This window comes from Larimichthys crocea, chromosome X (genome assembly GCF_000972845.2).
Source record: "Larimichthys crocea isolate SSNF chromosome X, L_crocea_2.0, whole genome shotgun sequence".
Classification (NCBI taxonomy): domain Eukaryota; kingdom Metazoa; phylum Chordata; class Actinopteri; family Sciaenidae; genus Larimichthys; species Larimichthys crocea.
Window position 1 is genome coordinate 12,412,783 of NC_040020.1, and position 20,403 is coordinate 12,433,185.

The 20,403-nt window shown below is 38.6% G+C and overlaps 1 protein-coding gene across 1 annotated transcript; it reads right to left on the reverse strand.

The window, feature by feature from the left end:
* Positions 1–1,736: 1,736 nt before the first annotated feature.
* On the reverse strand, positions 1,737–7,585 carry LOC104930267 (pancreatic secretory granule membrane major glycoprotein GP2). The gene is made up of 9 exons (XM_027283794.1): positions 6,832–7,585; positions 6,208–6,651; positions 5,747–6,061; positions 5,427–5,635; positions 4,361–4,509; positions 3,080–3,322; positions 2,810–2,969; positions 2,075–2,150; positions 1,737–1,973 (listed from the first exon to the last, which is right to left on the reverse strand). The coding sequence occupies exons 1-9, from the start codon at positions 7,235–7,237 to the stop codon at positions 1,963–1,965; spliced, it is 2,013 nt and encodes a 670-aa protein (XP_027139595.1). The 5' UTR covers positions 7,238–7,585; the 3' UTR covers positions 1,737–1,962.
* Between the last annotated feature and the right edge of the window lie 12,818 nt (positions 7,586–20,403).

Sequence of the window (20,403 nt, forward strand, 5' to 3'; positions counted from 1 at the left end):
AAATAAAAAATCTGACCTCAGTAATGTCATCCACCTTCCTCTATGTCATCCTAAATACTGGTGGCACCTCACCTCGCAGAAGGGCTTTAGATGCATCTGTTTAGTGGGCAAACAGCTTTTCATGGCTCAAACAATAGAAATAAATGAAAAAATTCTTGTAACAACTTCAGGTCAAATAACAATATTTGCAGTCTCACCTTCCAAGGTCAAAATTTTCCATAGGGATGATACACCACCACTGTCGCAAAAGTGGCATGTCCAGCTGGAAAATTAACAGCAACAAAAAGAAACTCACACTATGTCATAATAAGTGTTTTGTCGTAAATTTGAGCTTATTTTGATTGCATGATTCAGCTTACAACAGAAAAGTCATAGGGAGCATCCAGTGTGGTGTAAAGAATTACAGAATTACAAATAATTAATATATAACAAATTATGTCTACTACCATCAACATGAAGATGCCACAGTCAATCCTGTATGGTTGTCATGGAAAATCCTAGATATCAGAAAGAAGTCAGTTATGTAATTATTATTTTACAGTATTAAAGTTTTTAACTATTAATAAATACATGCATTATACATACTTTATACTCTTACCTGAATTTGTAGTCCAGTTCTCTCTCTCCAGTTGCCAGGATTTAGGTTTCTAAAAGACATTTGCATTAAAGATAAATATTAGTCATTCAATTATCAATATGGGCTCTTTTCATGTTTCTTGTGCACTTAAACAGGTAATATCACTTTAATAATAATAACTTTGTGACTATGCCCAACTAATGCATGGAGAGTTTACAACATTTTTCATAACGTTACATACAAACAAAGAGTTACTTTACATTATGCACTAAAAAGTTAAGAATCCTTAGGGGTTGATGTAACCACCATTTGTGAAAGTAAACTTTGAAGTCATCTAACCTAGCTTCAAAACGACAACCCAAACCGACATGTAACATTCAGTAATTAATGACCTATAACGACTAATACAAGGGCACCTATATTGATGATAAACACAAGAAATCATGCATTCACTTTCTGTGGATAATAAAAATCTGAAACTCACCGCTACTCGGGGAATAAGTTCACTCTTCTTCTTTTTTTCGTATATATGCGCTCTCACTGGTCTCTCTCAAATTTAAAGGGCAGGTGAAAATGACCCTATCAAAATGTCTCAAAAAGTGGAGGTAGGGGCCTGACAGTGGAGGTCTGCAGCCAGGTGGCTCTCAGATTTTCCCCGCCTTATCTGCTTTGTGCCTCTGTCATCCATCCTCTTTGCTCTTAAAAGTGGAAGCTTGCGCATAACTTTGTTGCATTATATTGAAACTGTGTTACAGTGTTTCAGATTAATTTAAATGCCAGAGCGCATTGTTGTGATCGTGATTATTTTATTGTTTGTGTTGTCTGGTCATTTAAGCACAATTAAGCATGCCGCCTTTAACATGGCTATCAAAAAGCTTGTTGCATTTAGTTTTTTTTTTTTTTTTTTGGATTGGGGTGTGTCAACCCGGTTGGAACATAGAAGGGGGTGCGTGGCTAAAAAAGTTTGGGAACTGCTGGCATATGGCATAAAAAAAGTTATTAAAATAGTTATTAAATAAGACAAACACACACACACACACACACACACACACACACACACACACACAAAGTATAGAAAGTCATATAAAGTATATATGTTCTTATCACGGTAGTATTGGAAATAGACACAAAAGAGAAAAACTATTGAACTATTGGTACCATGCCTTTATTATTTAGCCATATATATTTTTGATTTTTGTGTAGCAACAAAAAAAATGCAAAGGTAATAGAATGACACAATATAATTATACAATATAACATCATTTTTAGATCGTACAGTATGTCTCTAATTAAAAAAAAAATCTAACAAAATCACAATATGAAATGTGATTCATGTGATTTATGTGATTTGTGTTTTATTACTGGTTGTTATCAGCTCACTCAGGTTACTTGACCCCTTAAGATGAAACAGAGGAAAAATAAACATGGTTATTAATTCCATAAAGTCCATTTTGTTGAGAAATCATATGCTGAGACCTCTTTTTAATGCATACTCACAGATAATTGGTCCAATGGTGAGGGGCTTCAGAGGCTCAGAGGTGGAAACAGAGCGGGACCTCCTACTCACGCAAGGCTAAGTAGTGGGAGAGAGCAGGAAAAAAATGAGACACCATCAAAATCCAGTGTTAAAGCAGCACTGATCATACATTTACAATGCTGCACGTGTTCTGACAGGAACCAAGATCAGAGATCACATCTCTCCCATTTTGGCTTCGTTGCATTGGCTACCTATTAAATCTAGAATAGAATTTAAAATTCTTCTCCTTACTTATAAAGCTCTTCATGGTCAGGCACCATCTTATCTAAAAGAGCTCATAGTACCTTACTACCCCTCTAGAACACTGCGCTCTCAGGATGCTGGGTTCCTTGTGGTTCCTATAGTTTCCAAAAGTAGATTGGGAGCCAGAGCTTTCAGCTATCAGGCTCCTCTTCTGTGGAACAAACTACCATTCTGGGTTCGGGAGGCAGACACGGTCAACACTTTTAAGAGTAGACTTAAGACTTTCCTTTTTGATAAAGCTTATAGTTAGGGCTGGCTCTGGTCATCCCTTAGTTATGCTGCCATAGGATTAGACTGCCAGGGGACTTCATCTCATGTCTAAGGACAGAGGGTATCACTCCCTGTACAGATTGTAAAGGCCTTCGAGGCAAATGTACTTTGTGACTTTGGGCTATACAAATAAAATTTGATTTGAATTTGATTTGATAGATGAAGTGAAAGGTGTGACTTACTGGAACACAAGAGGAGCTCCTTTGGTTACACAAGCTGAGGCTGCAATGAAGGAAAGTGTCTTGGTATTCATCCTGGAGCAGGAAGAGCAGGGCAGTGAAGCGAGCATGGAGGGACGAGCCGCTCTCAGTCACTGACACCTGTCTGCGGTCAGTGGGACACCTGGCAGAGATGATGGAGGGGGTCATAGGGGCATTGCACATCAATATACAATAAACTTTTCTCCATTTCCATTATACTCCACAAACCAAATACCCAAGTTAGACACTTACTTGTTCTGGATGAGATAGTATCGCACAGGGTCATCAGGGTTTAATGAGTTAGTGGCATAGCAGTCCTCGAGAACGACGACAAAGGATGAATGCATCTCCTCCACAGACACGCCCACGTACAATGGTGAACCCACTGGCAAGTTGATCTGGCCTGATGGATACGTGTCATTGTAGTTGGAGCTGCGGAACAGAAACATGGAGGCTTCGGCTTTGGAGCCCAAGCCTGAAATGCCATCTGCCAGCCTGTGAAGAAAATATTCTTTTTGTTAAGATAGGTAAGTATTTTCTTTCTTTATCTTTTTATTTGTTATATTCTTTCATTATTCTAGAAAGTACTGGACATTTCTGGGTGCATCAAGATGTTTTCTTGGTTAAGAAAAAATATTCTAAAACAGTATGTCCACTCATATTCAAAGAATAGGGAGCAACATAAAAATGTTTGTTTTTTTACTATATAGCTGTAGAGTATAATCTTCACTATCTGCCATAAATTCTACTATTATGAAACGTATAATGTTTCAGTTTTTAGAGAGGTATTACTCTAACTATTGTGTTTACTATTGAGGTTATAGTTTGCAGTAGTGTTAAACTGGACTGCATTATATTGAAAGGTGTTTCTAATATTTTGGCTATCTCGTTTACATACACGAGAGGGCCATAATATTTAATTTTATGCACTCAATGCACAACAGCAGCAGCCAGTAAGACCTCAATAATAAACATAATAGTTTGATTAATACCTCTCTGACATTGTCCACAAAAAACTCAACAATTATTATAAGTTTGCAATAGTAGAATTTATGGCAACAATGAGTTATTGTACTGGATCACATTGGATTGTACAAGTGTACCTAATGAAGTGGTTAGTCAGTGTATTATCTTCACTGACATCTAGAGGGCATAAGCATAACTGCGTTTTTATCTATCCTTATTTATCTTTTATCTGTAAATTAACATGCAAAATATTATTTTAACTATTATGTCATTGATATTATTGTTATTTATCTTTTTGTACAGAAAGATTACTATATTATTTATACAGTATTTCTTTAATTACATACAAATTTAACTAAAATGACAATAACTATCTCTAATTAAATATGTTGTTCATATATAGATGTTGATGCCCATACTAAAGATTTAACATTTTTCTTTGTAACTCTAAAGTAAATCTTGTTAGTTTTACATGAAAGTGTGCCTTTACATTCCAAACTTTTATATTTATGTATACATTTACATTACACAACTCTAATTCTGTATTACTTATACACATGTACTTACGACAGGAATGGACTGATAGCCACGTTTAGGCTTGCGTCTGTATCCAGAGGATAAGCACAGGAGAAGGGAAGACGAGCAGGAAGGCCGAAGGACACGTTTCCGGGGTAGATAAATAAACTGTTGGAGTAAATGGCATGTGTGCTGTTGGTCTGAAAGGCAGAGGATAATTTAATCATCAAAGAGAAACTGTCCTTCAGGGTTAAGACAGTGCAAGATCATGAATACTAAGTCCCTGGCCTCCTTCCCGTCCTATTTTGGGGACCAATTATCCCATCTTAATTATAATAATAATTAATAGATGGACATCGATGCCAAGCAAAATGGCCATCTGGCATGCTTCAAAAAGGGCATCAACTGATACCTTAACCACACCTACAAAAATGTAGAAAGAAACAAAAACAAAGACCTGGAAGACTATAGTAATACGGTTTGATATCACCAGAACACACCAACATAAAGGAGCCAACATTGAAGGAGATTCAGAAAGTTGTCAGGGCTGCTAGAACATGATCATGAACAAGTGTCCAGGTGACCTAAGCTCTTTCCTATTTATTTATCTTAGTTATCTAAATATAAAATTGGGTACATCTATATGTACACATATATTGTATTTATAGTGTGCATTCTGATCCCAAAGGTTTCGATGATTTTATTTAGAGACCCTGGGAGACTGGAGCATATTGATAAAGATATAAATTCCTGCAGCCTTACCTGTCCAGTGGCATAAACAACAACAATGGGATTTTATCAGCCTTGTAGAGTAGGGGGGAATCTTTTATAACTTTTTTTTTTAAAACAACTTCAAACTGACCAAATATTTTTTTAATAATGACCACTCTCCCAGGAGCTCCGTGAGCCTATGCCCCCGGAGTACCCATCAACCGAAGGGTACTGCGTCTTTTACCCAACCTAACCCTGTCTGTGTTTAAACCTGCATAAAAACTTAAATAGGACAACAGATCAGATAATGATACATTGGAGCATTGTTGTCCTAAGTGAGCTGAAATCAGGTGAGCAAGATTCAATGTGTAAAAAAAAGCAACAAAACAAGAAGTGAAGTCTTTACCGTCAGTGTGTTTCCACAGACACCTTCTCTGGCCTCCACTTCGTACCACACTACATCACCACGCACTCTGAACTGCGAGCAGTTTCTTGCTGCCAGGTTGCCAGAAAATGGGTCAAAACCAGAGGAAGCCACACCAGCCAAATCCAGCCCTATTTGGAGTTTATCACGACCACAAATGAGCTGAGGAGCCTGAAGTGGAGGGTGCTGGACTAAAGAAAAAGAGATAAGGTCACAAAATATAAGTGAGAGAAGGGAGAACCTCCATAAAACCATACAGTATGTAATTTTAATATATCATGTTACAACTTTTTTAAACCTACTTTCACAAACAACACTGGCATCTTCAATGTGGCGACAGTTGTGGACCCCAAGTCCTCGATGTCTGCAGTCTGTTATCGATGATTCACTGCCATAACAATTGACATCGTCCAACCAGATGGGTCCACTGCCGGCTCCATAAGCTGCATTCAGCGGTGCTGCACGAGCAATGCCACAGTCCAGCTGTCTACACACCACCTGAGCATCATTTAGGTCCCAGTTATCATCACACACTGTCCCCCACTGTCCATCATGGTAGACCTCCACTCTGCCAGAGCAACGGTTGTCAGAGTTGACCAACCTCACTGGTGAACCAGCTAAAACATGCAACACAATTTTGTTGATATGAGATAAAACATGGAATTCAAACAACTTCATTAAGATGATGATGACTTTAACAAACTACATACAACATTAACACAGAGGGATTTCATTGCCTTTAGCTATATACATTTCTATTTACCTTCACAGACAACACCAGCATCCTCTGAGTGACCACAGTCGTGAGATCCAATCCCTCGGTGGCTGCACTCTGTGAGCTTTGATTCGCTTCCTGCGCACATGACATCATCCAACCAGATGGGCCCTATGCCTTGTCCAAAATGAGCACCCGATGGTGCTGACAGAACCCTGTCACATCCCAGCTGTCTACATACCACCTGAGCATTTAACAGGCTCCAGGAATCATCACACACTGTCCCCCACTGTCCATGGAGGAAGATCTCTACTCTACCAGAGCAGGAACTGTTTCTTGCATTAGCCAGACGGATCTGCCCCTCAACTCCTGTGCTGTTGCTTACTGCTGTTGTTGTGATGGTGATATCAACCTGATTGGTAGTAGAGGGCTGTGGTGGTGTTGTTGTACCAGGTGTGGTTGAAGAAACTGGAGGGTTTGTTGGATTCACATCTGTTAAAAAACAGTGAGATAGTGGTGGTAAGCCAATTAGTCTATAATTTCCAGAAATTGTCTCTTGTAGAACAAGAGAACAATGGTTGATTTACTAATCTAAAACACTTAAATGCATGGGTTAGATAAGAACATTTTATTTTTTGTCACAGTGTAAAGATGTTTCAAATGGAACAATACCTGCACAGTATGCATAATGGCGTCCAACTGGCTTGGCAAGTTTGTAGACATAGAAGTTTCCATAACAGAGCTTGACATGGATGATGTGTGAGTCAAAGAAGCAGCAACTGCCTGCCCAAGAATTGCAGACAGTGCGTTCTACAATTTCCCCAAACTGTGTTGGATGAGGTTCTGTTATCCACAGAGGAGCATGGGTTCCACACCTTTTTTCATCCACACACCATTCTGGAATATGAGCACTGTTTTGCCCCAGAAACAGGCGATACCAGCCTTGCCAATTAATATTTCGGTCACAGTGTAGGATTTCCTGCGATGTATTATTAACTGAACGCCAGTCATCATTCAGTATAGTGTAGTCCTCACAGGGGTCAGCACAAAGACTCCAATTATAACCGATGCAATCCATGCCGAAAGGACAAACAACATGTCCACAGTTGAACTGGACAGATGAGAGGCCTGATCTGGCACTAGGGGAAGGTTCCAGGCATTTGAAGGAGCCTGGAGTGTTTTGGCAAACCTGAGGTGGCGTGCAGGGTGAGTCTGGGAGGGAGCACTCGTCAGTGTCGACACAGCCCCTTTCCTGTGACCAGTGATAACCTTGGCTACAGCAAGAAGAGTCACCGCAAAGTTTTGTATTATGGCAGGTGAGACCGTCACCTACAAAGCCAACTTTACAGACACAAAAGAGCTCAGGGCTGGTGAAAGAATCGCCTCTTGCTCGTGACTCCAGGCAGGTGGCATCATCATGACACAAATCACAGCTGGTGACACTTGTCTCTATGGAAAGTACGAAGAGAGTTTGATGCATGTTGTTACTAATTTTTAGTAGCTTTTCCAAATAAAAAATATAGCTATTACATGAATTTGACATCAATGAACTACACTTTTACAAGGATAATCTATGTTTAGTTATACTGTGAGGACAATTTCACAGAAAACTCACAGAGAGATACCAGAGAATTACATCAAAAGTGTCTGATTTCCATTCTTACATTGAATTTAGATATCTGCCTTTCAGTCATATTTCCACTATTTAATATATATTTACATTGTCTAAAATCACATTTGAATGTGAAGGTATAAGTGGCCTCTTAAAGGGATAGTTCTGTTTTTTTAAAGTGGAGTTGTATGTGATTCTTACAAATAGTCTGTGTATTTTCTACATTAGATGGCAATCAGCACGCTCCCAGTTTGGTGAAGCAGTCAGAAGTCCTGACACAGAACAAGCTCATCAGAAAAATTTTTTTTTTAGCAGCATAAACAAGGCTCAACATCAGTGTAAGTGCACGCTTTAGTGATCAAATTCTCACCACTTTACCTTACTGTCAAATAAGGGTTAGGTATTTCGTGTACTGTTGTTCTATGATTGAGACGGTGTAGTACTAAGAGAAAGGGCTGTCTGACAAGTTAAAGTGGGGAGAATATATGTGTAAATATAATTTACACATATATTCCTTACTTAAACTGATATTGTTTTGTTTTGTTTTGTGTGTGTGTGTGGCTTCCTTGCTGGGTCTTCTGTCTTCTTCTCAAAGCTGCGAGCACACTGACCAACTGTTTACTGTAGGTAATCCCAGCCACATATGCGCCCTGGGCGCCGCCTGGGATCAGTCTGTCCGCAGACTCACAGAACTTTGTTTAAAATTTTGTTTAGTGTAGGACTTCCTAGACTAGACTAGACAAACAAATCTTAGTCATATAATGTTATAATGATATTGTAGGAAAGTAAGTGCAAATAATGTGCAAGACATGAAACAATGTAAGAATAATAGTAATAATACTGGGATATGAATATGTGACATTGCTAGTGCCAATAAAATTAAACCTGCTTATGGAGAAATTTGAGCTAATCACTAAGGAATCAACAAGTCATATTTATTATGGTGTTATCTGTCATATAATTGTTGGTGCAAGTAGTTAAGCCTTTTTTAATTCAAGGCACCATTTCATTTGAGGTTTTTAATTGAAATGTGTTGTATAAGGATCCACAAAATATGAAGTGCACAGTAGATATGTGTCATAATGTCTGACTAGGTGTCAGATGGCTCACCTGAAGTGCATCCTGTAAAAATCTGCAAACTTAGGAGCAAAACCAAAGCCCTAGGCAACCCCATTATGAACCACATCCACGATAACAAACTTGCTGAAAAGCAAAAAAGATGTCACATCACATTTTCAAATGATGTTGCCATGCACACAATTCATTATTTTGCAGGCCTTACCTTAAAGAGAGTGTGTGGGAATTCAGGAGTTGGTGAATAAAGTAAACGTGTGAGTATTTATAGACCTGTTTCTGTGTTGAAATTACCTTATGAAGCAATCATTAATGAAACACATAAATGAGTCATTATATTGTATGTGTGTTACTTATTAATCATTTCTTAATTACGGTAATCAAAATCAAAATCAGATAAATGGATCAAATTTAAACAGAACTGGCACACAAACAAAGACCTCAGTCAATATATTTTATGGTACCATAATTTTAATCACCCCTGGTGTGTGTGCGTGTGAAGGGGAGTTGTAATGGGTGTAACAGTGGCTGCATACAGTATTTGATTGTCTCAACATCACAACTTGTTGTTTTCATCATAAAGTGAAAACAAAGCTTGTCGTACATATTTTGATCATTTAGGTTTTTATGTTTAGGTTTGATTCTTAAGTGAGATCAAATCAAGTTTTACTTTTGATTCTCTGCACTTTGGTTTCTTACATAATAACCATTTATCATGCAGCACAGATTCTTTTAAAAGCATGAAAATCTATGTTAAACTTTACTTAGCACCAACAATGACGAAGCATGTTTTATTATAGATGCATTAATATGTCATTCACTTTGCTCAGCGCATACATTGAAAACTTGCATCGCCTATCCTTACTAGGTCCTTACTAGTTGATTATTGAGGTGTATGTGTAGGTGTGTAGTCATATGTGTTTCATTATCAGTCAATCTCTAGTTTATAACTAGTCAAGAGCATCCATATAACACATGAAGTTATGAATTTATAGTCATGAAGTTATAATTAATTAATTATTTCAGTCTTTTGCACACACTGTGCCAGTAAATACGTGTGTGTAACAGTCTGTTCTGAAAGTAAATAAATCAGGCAACGTTAGACTTTATGGGTATTTTGATCTGTCAGGAATGTTTTTTACATAACTTCTTAAGTTTTTTTTTACATTTTACATTTTCAACTAGTCAAGAGCATTTATATCAGGTTCAGGTTTCTTTATTTGTCTCCACCAGGGAGAAATTTGTCTTAGGGAAGGTTACAGCACCATAAACACATACCAACATACCACAAACAATACAGATGGAGCAACCTACAATATACACATACCAGCATGACATATGACACATGGAGCAGGTCTAGGGAGGTGGTGTCCTGGTGGGTACAATGCTGTCGACACAGAAGTCGATGTACTCTGTGATGCAGTCAGTCATGACATTGATGTCCTCACCATGGGGCTCACGCAGTATAATTATCAGTCAACCTCTAGTTTATAACTAGTCAAGAGCATGACATATGACACATGGAGTTATAATTAATTATAAATCACATCTATAATACTTTATGACTGTTGATATACGCATCAGAAAGCATTTTGAGTGTTTATGTGTATCGTCATGAAGCATTAACTATGAATGCCCCCCACAATGGACTATAGTTTTGGTCTTCGTAGAAAGCGTTTTTCCTGACCTTGGGAAAAGCAGTTTGACAAAATAATCTTAACTCAAGGTCCACTTACTTACTTTTTTTCAGAGCTTTTAATCACATCTTAGTTTTTATTTCAAGTCTTACTCAGTTTGACTTAACAAATGCCACTAATATCCAATTCTGTAAATTTTAGGAGGACCATGAATTAAGATTGTTTTGGTTTTTGAGTACAGACATGCAGTGATAAATAAATGTGGTGACATCTGGTGATTCTCAGCATTCGTCATTATGTGTGAATTAAACTAACCCTGGCCATCTTATTTAAGCAATTATGACAATTATGTACACCATGTACTTGATTCTATGAATAATACAAGCTTAGGAGCAGCTCACTTGCACTCCAGAAACAAGCATGGAAAGTATCTGGACACTAGAGTGAATGACCTTTCTTATTTTCCTGATTTGATTTATTGTGCTTTTATGATATTAATATAGAATAGAATAGAATATCTTTATTGTCATTGTCACCTGTACAACGAAATTAAAAGTGCCATCCAGTCAGTGCAAAGATTTCACCAAGTGCAAAATTTACAAAGTGCAAGAAATTACATCAACAACAACAACAACAGCAGCAACAACAACAACATCATGTGGAACAGATTACTGTGTGAATGATTGTCAGCGTGCCTTAGTTTTAGCAGCATTTAAACAGGTGAATATGTCACCTCTTATCTTTCTGTATTTTATATCGACTGTGCTATCATATTTCGAAACTTACTTCCTCTTGAGTGTTTATAATTCAAGGTAAATGGTTGACTCAGTGCTTTGTTCCATTACAAGGTAATTAGATTTTCTCACACACTATGCTGGTAAGTACGTGTGTGTAACAGTGTGTTTTGAAAGTAAATAAGTCAGGTGACAGATTAACGTTGGACTTGGCGGGTATTTTGATCTGTCATAAATGTTTTTTACATAACTTCTTCAGTTTTTTTTTTTTTACATTTTCACTCTAAGTATGTATAAGTAAGTGTTCCGTCATTGAAGATCTACTGTTTCCGTTTGAAGATGGTCTCTGGTGTCTGATAGGAATGTCGTTTTTTAAAATCTTTTTCCATCCACTGACTACTGGTTGACCTTTTGTTCTAGTGTTCTGTAGTTATTATTTATCAGGAGTTTATCACTTTCAGCTTATCTGCTTCATCAGGACTGCACGAATGTGCTGTGTAGGTGGTTTGGCACAGGAGTCGAAATTAGGAGATAACCAAATGCATTAGGATTCATTATCTAGGGACCATAAATGTCTGTACAAAATGTTATGAGAGTACAATATATCAGATAGTTGTTGCAATTTATCAGTCAGGTTCTTGATTCCTGGTAACTAGAAGACTCTTGTAGCCCAGTCATTGATTCTGGTGGTCCCTGTTAATTTAGCAGTGTATTTCCTGTTGTGTTGTCATTTTCTTAATCTATGAGTTGATGGTATTGATGTGTCAACACTACTGACACTTGGTTTGGTGCAAGAGTGCAGTGCCATTGAGTTAAACAAAAATACAGATGTATTTTCAGTCAATGATTATTGATTCACACTGTGCTGTTAACAATGACTGACAACCTTGATGAAGGAGAAAGTGCATGTAAAATAATCTTCTCATTGCTGGATGTACAGTATGTACAACTCAAGTTTAAAACAACAACAACTTTTGTACCATAAAATTTAGATTTAAACAATTGTGTTGCTACACTGATTTACAATCAGGTGAATGGTTTCAATCACTGTCAATCCACATAGAGCATATATTTTCACTGGCCTAATTGTTCCAAGTGGGGCATATCCTGGTAAATGATTACTAAAACTGCACAGTTGATTGATTATGGGGTCAGGATGACAAATAAAGAATTCAAATTGAGTTCACCCAGTGTGCCGAAACACTTTATCCTTTTGTAAGTGTGACACCTGCTTGTGGCTGTACTTTTGGACTTCTAGACCAAAATGACTTTATCAACATTAGGTGTAGTAAAACTATTTTTTTTACTTACCTTTCAAGTTGATATTTTGAGTATGTTGTTCATTTAATGTTGTAGGTTTGTATAGAAAATAATAAACAATTAATAAATTAATTAAAACAACAGTTGTGTATGATTTCTGCAGTTTTATTAAATCAAAGATTTAATGTTTTTTTTGTTTGTTTGTTTTTTGACACAGATCAACAAGAAAAGCTATTACAAAGAGTACTACAGATGCAGTATTTGCTTTGAGGATGTTGATAGAGAAGTACACAGGAGGTCAGAGGGCGCTGCACTGTGTCTTTGTAGATCTGGAGAAAGCTTATGACAGGGTGCCCAGAGAGGAACTGTGGTATTGTATGAGGAAGTCTGGAGTGACAGAGAAGTATGTTAGAGCGGTGCAGGACATGTATGAGGGCTGTAAGACAGTGGTGAGGTGTGCTGTAGGTGTGACAGAGGAGTTCAAGGTGGAGGTGGGACTGCATCAGGGATCAGCTCTGAGCCCCTTCTTGTTCGCTATGGTGATGGACAGGCTGACAGACGAGGTTAGACAGGAATCTCCATGGACTATGATGTTTGCAGATGACATTGTGATCTGTAGTGAGAGCAGGGAACAGGTGGAGGAGAAGCTAGAGAGGTGGAGGTTTGCCCTGGAAAGGAGAGGAATGAAGGTTAGCCGCAGCAAGACGGAGTACATGTGTGTGAATGAGAGGGACCCAAGTGGAAGAGTAAGGTTACAGGGAGAAGAGATAAAGAAGGTGGAGGATTTGAAGTATTTAGGGACAACAGTCCAGAGCAATGGAGAGTGTGGAAAAGAGGTGAATAAGCGTGTGCAGGCAGGTTGGAACGGGTGGAGAAAAGTGTCAGGTGTGATGTGTGATAGAAGAGTTTCAGCTAAAATGAAAGGAAAGGTGTACAAAACTGTGGTGAGACCAGCGATGTTGTTTGGTCTAGAGACTGTGCCACTGAGGAACAGACAGGAGGCAGAGCTGGAGGTAGCAGAGATGAAGATGCTGAGGTTCTCTTTGGGAGTGACCAAGATGGATAGGATCAGGAATGAGTACATCAGAGGGACAGCACATGTTAGGGGTTTTGAAGATAAAGTCAGAGAGGCCAGACTGAGATGGTTGGGACATGTCCAGAGGAGAGATAGTGAATATATTGGTAGAAGGATGCTGAAAATGGATGCAGTGAAAGAGGACATGAAGGTAGTTGGTGTGAGAGAAGAGGATGCAGAAGACAGGGTTAGATGGAGTCAACTGATTTGCTGTGACGATCCCTGAAGGGAAAAGCCGAAAGGAGAAAAAGACATATTTATGCTATTAGGTTTGTGGTCTTTTAATATTTGGCATTTTATGATGTTGTTTCTCCCTGTAAAACAGAAAATCCATCACACAGTAATCATAATATCATAATATATGCATCTATCGATTATAGAGGAGACATGTTCTATGCTCATGCTGCTGCCACTAACCCAGATGTCATTTACCACAGTGCCACAGGTTCATCACTTAAGACTGCTGTCACACTCCCCACTGTGAAATTCATGAATCGGTAAATGGTCATCACTGACACGTGACTTCATCCAACCAGATGGGCCCTGTGCCTTTGACCAAAATACTGTGTTGAAATGGCCCTGCCACAGCCCATCTGTCTACATACCACCAGAGCCAGGAATCATTACACACTGTCCCCCACTGTCCATGGAAGATCTCTACTCTACCAGAGCAGAAACTATATCCTCCATTAGCCAGACAGATCTTCCCCTCAACTCCTGTGCTATTGCCTGCTGTTGTTGTGATGGTGATATCAACCTGATTGGTAGTAGAGGGCTGTGGTGGTGTTGTACCAGGTGTGGTTGATGGAACTGGTGGGTTTGTTGGGTTTACATCTGTTACTGAAAAACAGTGAGATAATGGTGGTAAACCCCATGAGACTTTAATTTTCAGAATTTAATGGTTAATTTACAAATCTAAAACACTTAAATGCATGGGTTAGACGAGAACATTTCAAATGGAACAATACCTGCACAGTATGCAAGATTGCATTCAGATGGCTTGGCAAGTTTGTAGACATATATGTTTCTATAACAGAGCTTGACATGTATGATGTGTGAGCTAAATTGCAGACAGTGCGCTCTACAATTTCACCAAATTGTGTTGGACGAGGTTCTGTTATCCACAGAGGAGCTTAAGTTCCTCACCTGTTTACACCCACACACCATTCTGGAATATGAGCACTGTTTTGTCCCAGAAACAGGCGATACCAAACTTGCCAGTTCATTTTTTGGTCACAGTGTAGGATTACCTGCAATGTATTATTAACTGAATGCCAGTCATCATTCAGTACAGTGTAGTGCTCACAGGGTCAGCACAAAGACTCCCATTATTACCGATGCAATCCATGCCGAAAGGACAAACAATGCGTCCACAATTGAACTGGACAGATTGGGAACAGAGCTGAGAGGGAGCATTTGTCAGTGTCGACACAGCCCCTTTCTGGTGAACAGTGATAACCTTGGCTACACCAAGAAAAGTCACTGCAGACTTTAGTGTTAATACAGGTGAGACCATCACCTACAAAGCCAACTTTACGGACACAAAAGAGCTCGGGGTTGATGAAAGAATCGCCTCTTTCTCGTGACTTCAGGCAGGTGGCATCATCATGACATGAATCAACTGGTGACACGTGTCTCTATGGAAAGTACAAGGAGCGTTTGCTGGATGTTGTTGCGAGAGAGTGATACCATAGAATTACATCAGTGTGTGATAGCTATTTCTTACATTGAATTAAGATATTATATTCAGTACAATAACAATAACAACATGCAGTTTATCATCTACCCAGAAGTGCAAACTAGTGCACAGTATGTACATATAACCAGGATATATAAATAACAATGTTGATATAAATATGAATGAAATATGAATGAATATGAATATGAATATGTTATAGGGTATATACAGTAAAACAGCATGGACAGAGTCAAATTAATATACACATTTTTATACATCTTGGCAGCAGCAGCAAATTCTCTTAAAAAAGTAATTTCAGGTGTTAATTAAACTATGTACGATGTTCTGTATCAACAGAATTATTAATGATTGTGAAGTGCGTGTGTAAATACAAGTATCAAATTGGTCGACAATATATACAGAATATAGAACATATATAATAAACAGCTGGGTGTGAATATACAGTATAGATGTGAATGTACAGCATAGATGGTGGCATAGAATACATTATGTATACACACAATGCAGTATCTACAGTAGACAATATAAACAGTATCTGGGGGGTTGTGGTGGGGAAGTTCAGTCAATCACGGGTAGATGGGGATCACATTTATACAGAGTTAAGCAGGCTGACAGCTGACGGGACGAAACTGTTCCTAAGCCTGCTGGTTCTAGAGCAGAGACATGTAGCACCTCCCAGAGGGGAGGAGGGTAAACAGACTGTGACCTGGGTGAGAGCTGTCCCTGGCAATGCTGCGTGCCCTCCGCAGACAGCACGATTAATGATATGATTAGTGATTTATTCAGTTCTTTATTTAGTTAAATATGCTCACTATAGTGTAGTGTTTTGATGACCCTGTCTACAGCAGTGCTTTGCTCAACTTCCATGCCAGGACTCTCCCTGAACCTGAACAATCCCTTTTCACCTGTTTCATGGTGTTTATTATTACACAGGTATGTCGAGTGCCAAAGTGTTTCATGGTGTTTATTATTACACAGGTATGTTGAGTGCCAAAGTAATGTTCAGACTCACAGAACTTTATTTAAAATTTTAGTCCAGACTAAGTGGTTTTCAAACAAATGATGTGCAAGTCAGGAGCTGAATGAGTCACTGGGATAGGAATATGAAATCATTGAGGAAAATTAAGCATCTTACAAGTGTCTGTGTTTTCTGGCACATCACTGCTGGTGCCAACAGTTTGGATTTTGTTAAGGTACCTTGTAATTTGAGGCTTTTATTTCAAATTTGTCAGAACATGACACAAAAAAGTGAAAAAGATCCACAAATTGGAAGGCACAGTTACACAGTAAATGTGTAACCTAATGTCTAACCAAAGATGAGAAGATTTGAAGACTTACCTGAAGCGCTTTCTGTAAAAATCTGCAAGCTTAGGAGCAACACCAAACCGCTAGACAGCCCCATCATGAACCACATCCACGACAACAAACTGAAAACACCTGCCACCAATGTTCCTATGTATAACCTTGCTCGCAGAGCTAGGTGTGCGGTTTCTTTCCCCTGATTGGTCGCAGCTCATGAGATGTGGCTACCTGCATCATCAATTCCTGGAGACCTGGAGGATCCTGATTGGAACGGCACCCGGTCCGACCCTCCTTCTTCAGAAGGAGCGGCCCTTTAAACCTGGTGGTGAAGAGGTACAATGGCTGACCCTGAGGAAAACTCTGCCAGACAGATCAGACGGATGAACGTCTGAAATCGTTGAAGCGATCCCAAGAAAGAGGCTTCTTTCTGGGCAAAGACAGGATAGCATTAATTCAAGCGTTTTCAAGTGTCAACATCTGATCTTTTTGGGATTTCGCTTTGTGTGCTTTCCTCTTTCTCCTTTTAATGACCCACACACACATCTATCCCCCACACACACGCATGGCCCTTGGCGATGCTTGGGTGTGTGGGGGATAGTTTGTTCATTCATCATTCACACCTTTACATCCACACACACACACACACACACACACACACACACACGCACAGATGTGCATTGTGTTACACACCTGTTGCTGTTCCATTAATGTTGTAGTTGAATAAGGAATGTCTATGAAAAAAGTATTACTGGTTATTGACACAGTGTTAGTTGTGATAACCTCTGGTTTTGATGGTCAGTGCTCGGGTCACTTCCTCTCTGTTCACTTTGTAAATGTTAAATAGTTGACAAATATTGGCATTTCCTAATAAATAACTTTTTTTATCAAATACAGAAGGTTCTATGTTACTTCCTGTCCCTACAAGAGCTGGGTCGTAACGGATGTCTTTTTCATTTTCAAAATGATGTTGTCATGCATACAAATAAGTATTTTGCCAGTCTTAGTTTAGGAAGACTGTGCGAATTCAGGAGTTGAATGAATGGAGTGTATAAGTCTGAGTAAAAATCTTCCAATGACTTAAAGTGTGAGTATGAAGATCATATGAAGCAATCATTGATAAAACACCTAAATGAGTCATTGTATTAATGCATATGACATAAAAAGAGACAGTTATTAAAATAGTTCAATAAAAACTCAAAATGAACTAAAATTAAATAGGACACACACACACACACACACACACACACACACACAATCAACTGATACCTTAACTACACCTACAACAATGAAGAGAGGAACAAAAACAAAGACCTGGAAGACTGATACGGTTTGATATCACAGGAACACACCAACACAAAGAAGCCAACATTGAAGGAGACACACACACAGGGAAAACCCAGAAATTAACAGTTTATTTGGAGGGAAGGGCTTGTTGTTGTTGTGGCGCGACATAGAGCAGGTATTTACTGTAGTGCACGTTTTTAGGCCAGGTAAACCATACAAACACCTCATTAGCATTCTCATTGTTTGCACTTGATGGGCTTTTTGGTCTCCCAGTGTCACAAATCACAGAGCGGAAAATGCAGCTGGCTTGAGCTGGCTTATACTGCAAACTTTATTAAAACCAAAAATACTTGACTTATTTCATACTTGAGTCGCCCGTAATTCTTTCCATTTACACTTTACGCCATTAGCCCTATGGTCACTGTTTAAATCAACAACATCTATGCTATGTTACGGACGTTACGAGCGGTTTATTTTAATAACAAGTTTATGTTGGCATGTTGTTGTTGTGCGTGACATAGAGTTGCAGATACGAGCGCTGCAGCGCTGCTCAGTGTTATCTTATCGCAACTTTTCTTTTTTCCATCAGCTGATCCGCTTAGCTATCTGTTAAGATGTGTCTTTAGACAGTCTAAGAGGTGAGAGCGGAACATCACTGCTCCTCCCGTGGACAAATGAGGCATTGCAGCTGGTTTTCACAAAGACTGCTTAGGGGCGTTTCCAGTCGGGCCTCACTGACTACGTCATCGCGGGGGATTACATTACGGTCACGGACCAGCGAGGACCGACCAAGGACCAGTGAAGACCAGTCCATGGCCCCGTCACGGAAACACGGGAACTTTTAAGTTGCTACATCTGTAACCTGAAAGAAATAAACAATATTTTAAGGCAATTTTATAGAAGTACTCTATAAAACCCAAGGTAGTTTTCCCGAAAAAACTAAATTATTTTTAGATAAATACAGCCGTCGAGAAGCTTAATGAGGAAGCAAGGGATAGCCTATTACAGGGAAAGAAATATCAGAAAGCCATTTCCCAGATTAAGTCAGGTAAATCCCCTGGTCTGGACGGTTTTCCTGCTGATTTTTTTAAGGCTTTTTCCTGCCCAAACGCCCAATCCTTTACGATTAATGTATAATCATGCTATTGAAATTGGAAAACTACAGAATCTCTAGAACTGGTGCTAATAACAGTTCTACCTAACCAGGAAAAGACCAGAAATTATGTAGTTCATCAGGCGTGACTCACTTTTAACTATAGATTATAAAATATTCTCTAAAATACTCTCGCTACGATTAGGAAAACACATCCCGATTTAATTCATTTGGATCAAACTGGATTTATCCAGAAACCGCTCCCCAATTGATAATGTTCAGGCCGGTTGTTTAACATCATACATGCCATCTGAAACAGATAATTCTCCGACAGTAGCTGTATCTTTAGACGCGGAGAAAGCCTTTGACCGTGTAGAATGGCCCTAGCTTATGAAGTAATGAATTGATGAATTTTAGCCACTTTGCTGTAAACTGGTTAAGATGTTATATAAAAGCCCTATGGCATAATTCAAACTAAAACAACTTTCTTCTAAAATTGCTCTCTCGCACTCCACAAGACAAGGTTGTGTTCTCGCTCACCCTTTGCTATTTGCACTAGCGATAGAACCCACTGGGGTGGCAATAAGATCACACCCATCAATTAAAGGGAACAAATAGGAGGGGCCACTCACAAGATCTCATTATATGCGGACGATGTCCTAATTTACCTAACGGAACCTGGGTCATCAATACCTGCATTATTAGAAGCATTAACTGAATATAGTGTTATGCTCTGGATATAAGATACATTCAATAAAAGTGTTGTGTATGCCACTTAACACAGCTGGGATGAAAATGAGACACAAAAAAAAATGAAAGGAGAAGTTAAAACTAGGCCTAGATTCCTAAGGCACCTTTAGAGTAAACAAAAACCACGCAAAAAAAAAAAAAAAAAAAAAAAAAAAAAAAAAAAAAAAAAAAAAAAAAAAAAAAAAAAAAAAAAAAAAAAAAAAAACAAAAAAAAAAAAAAAAAAAAAAAAAAAAAAAAAGAAACACACAAAACAAAAAAACAACCAAAAAAACAACAAAAACAACAAAAACAAAACCACAAAAATAAACAAAAAAACACAAACCAAAAAAAAAAACAACCAAAAACAAAAACAAAAAAGAAAAACAAACACAACAAAAAAAACAAACAAAAAACCAAAAAAAACAAAACCACAACACAAACCCCGCCAAACCCCAACACCCAAACAACACAACAAAAAAACCACAAAAAAACCAAACACAAAACAAAACACCACAACAAAAAAAACAAGTGTTTTGTGGGTTGGTCAAAACAAAAAACTACACAAAAACAACCAAAAACAAACAAAAAAACCAGCAAAAAAAACCCCAACCCCACCCCACCACCCCCCCCCCCCCCCCCCCCACCCCCCCCCCCCCCCCCCCCCCCCCACATATCCCCTTTAAATGTAGTCAGAGAAGTTAACATATCTAGGCCTTCAGATTCCTAATGCACTTTGAGTACCTT

What these genes read in the sequence shown, in the direction of transcription:
- LOC104930267 (XM_027283794.1), bottom strand. Translation starts at nt 7,237, where the DNA reads ATGGATTGCATCGGTTATAATTGGAGTCTTTGTGCTGACCCCTGTGAG. An exon ending in TCTGTGGAAACACACTGACG is followed by an intron (nt 4,510 to 5,426) that starts GTAAAGACTTCA and finishes TCTGCCTTTCAG; the next exon opens with ACCAACAGCACACATGCCAT. An exon ending in TACTATCTCATCCAGAACAA is followed by an intron (nt 2,970 to 3,079) that starts GTAAGTGTCTAA and finishes CATCTCTGCCAG; the next exon opens with GTGTCCCACTGACCGCAGAC.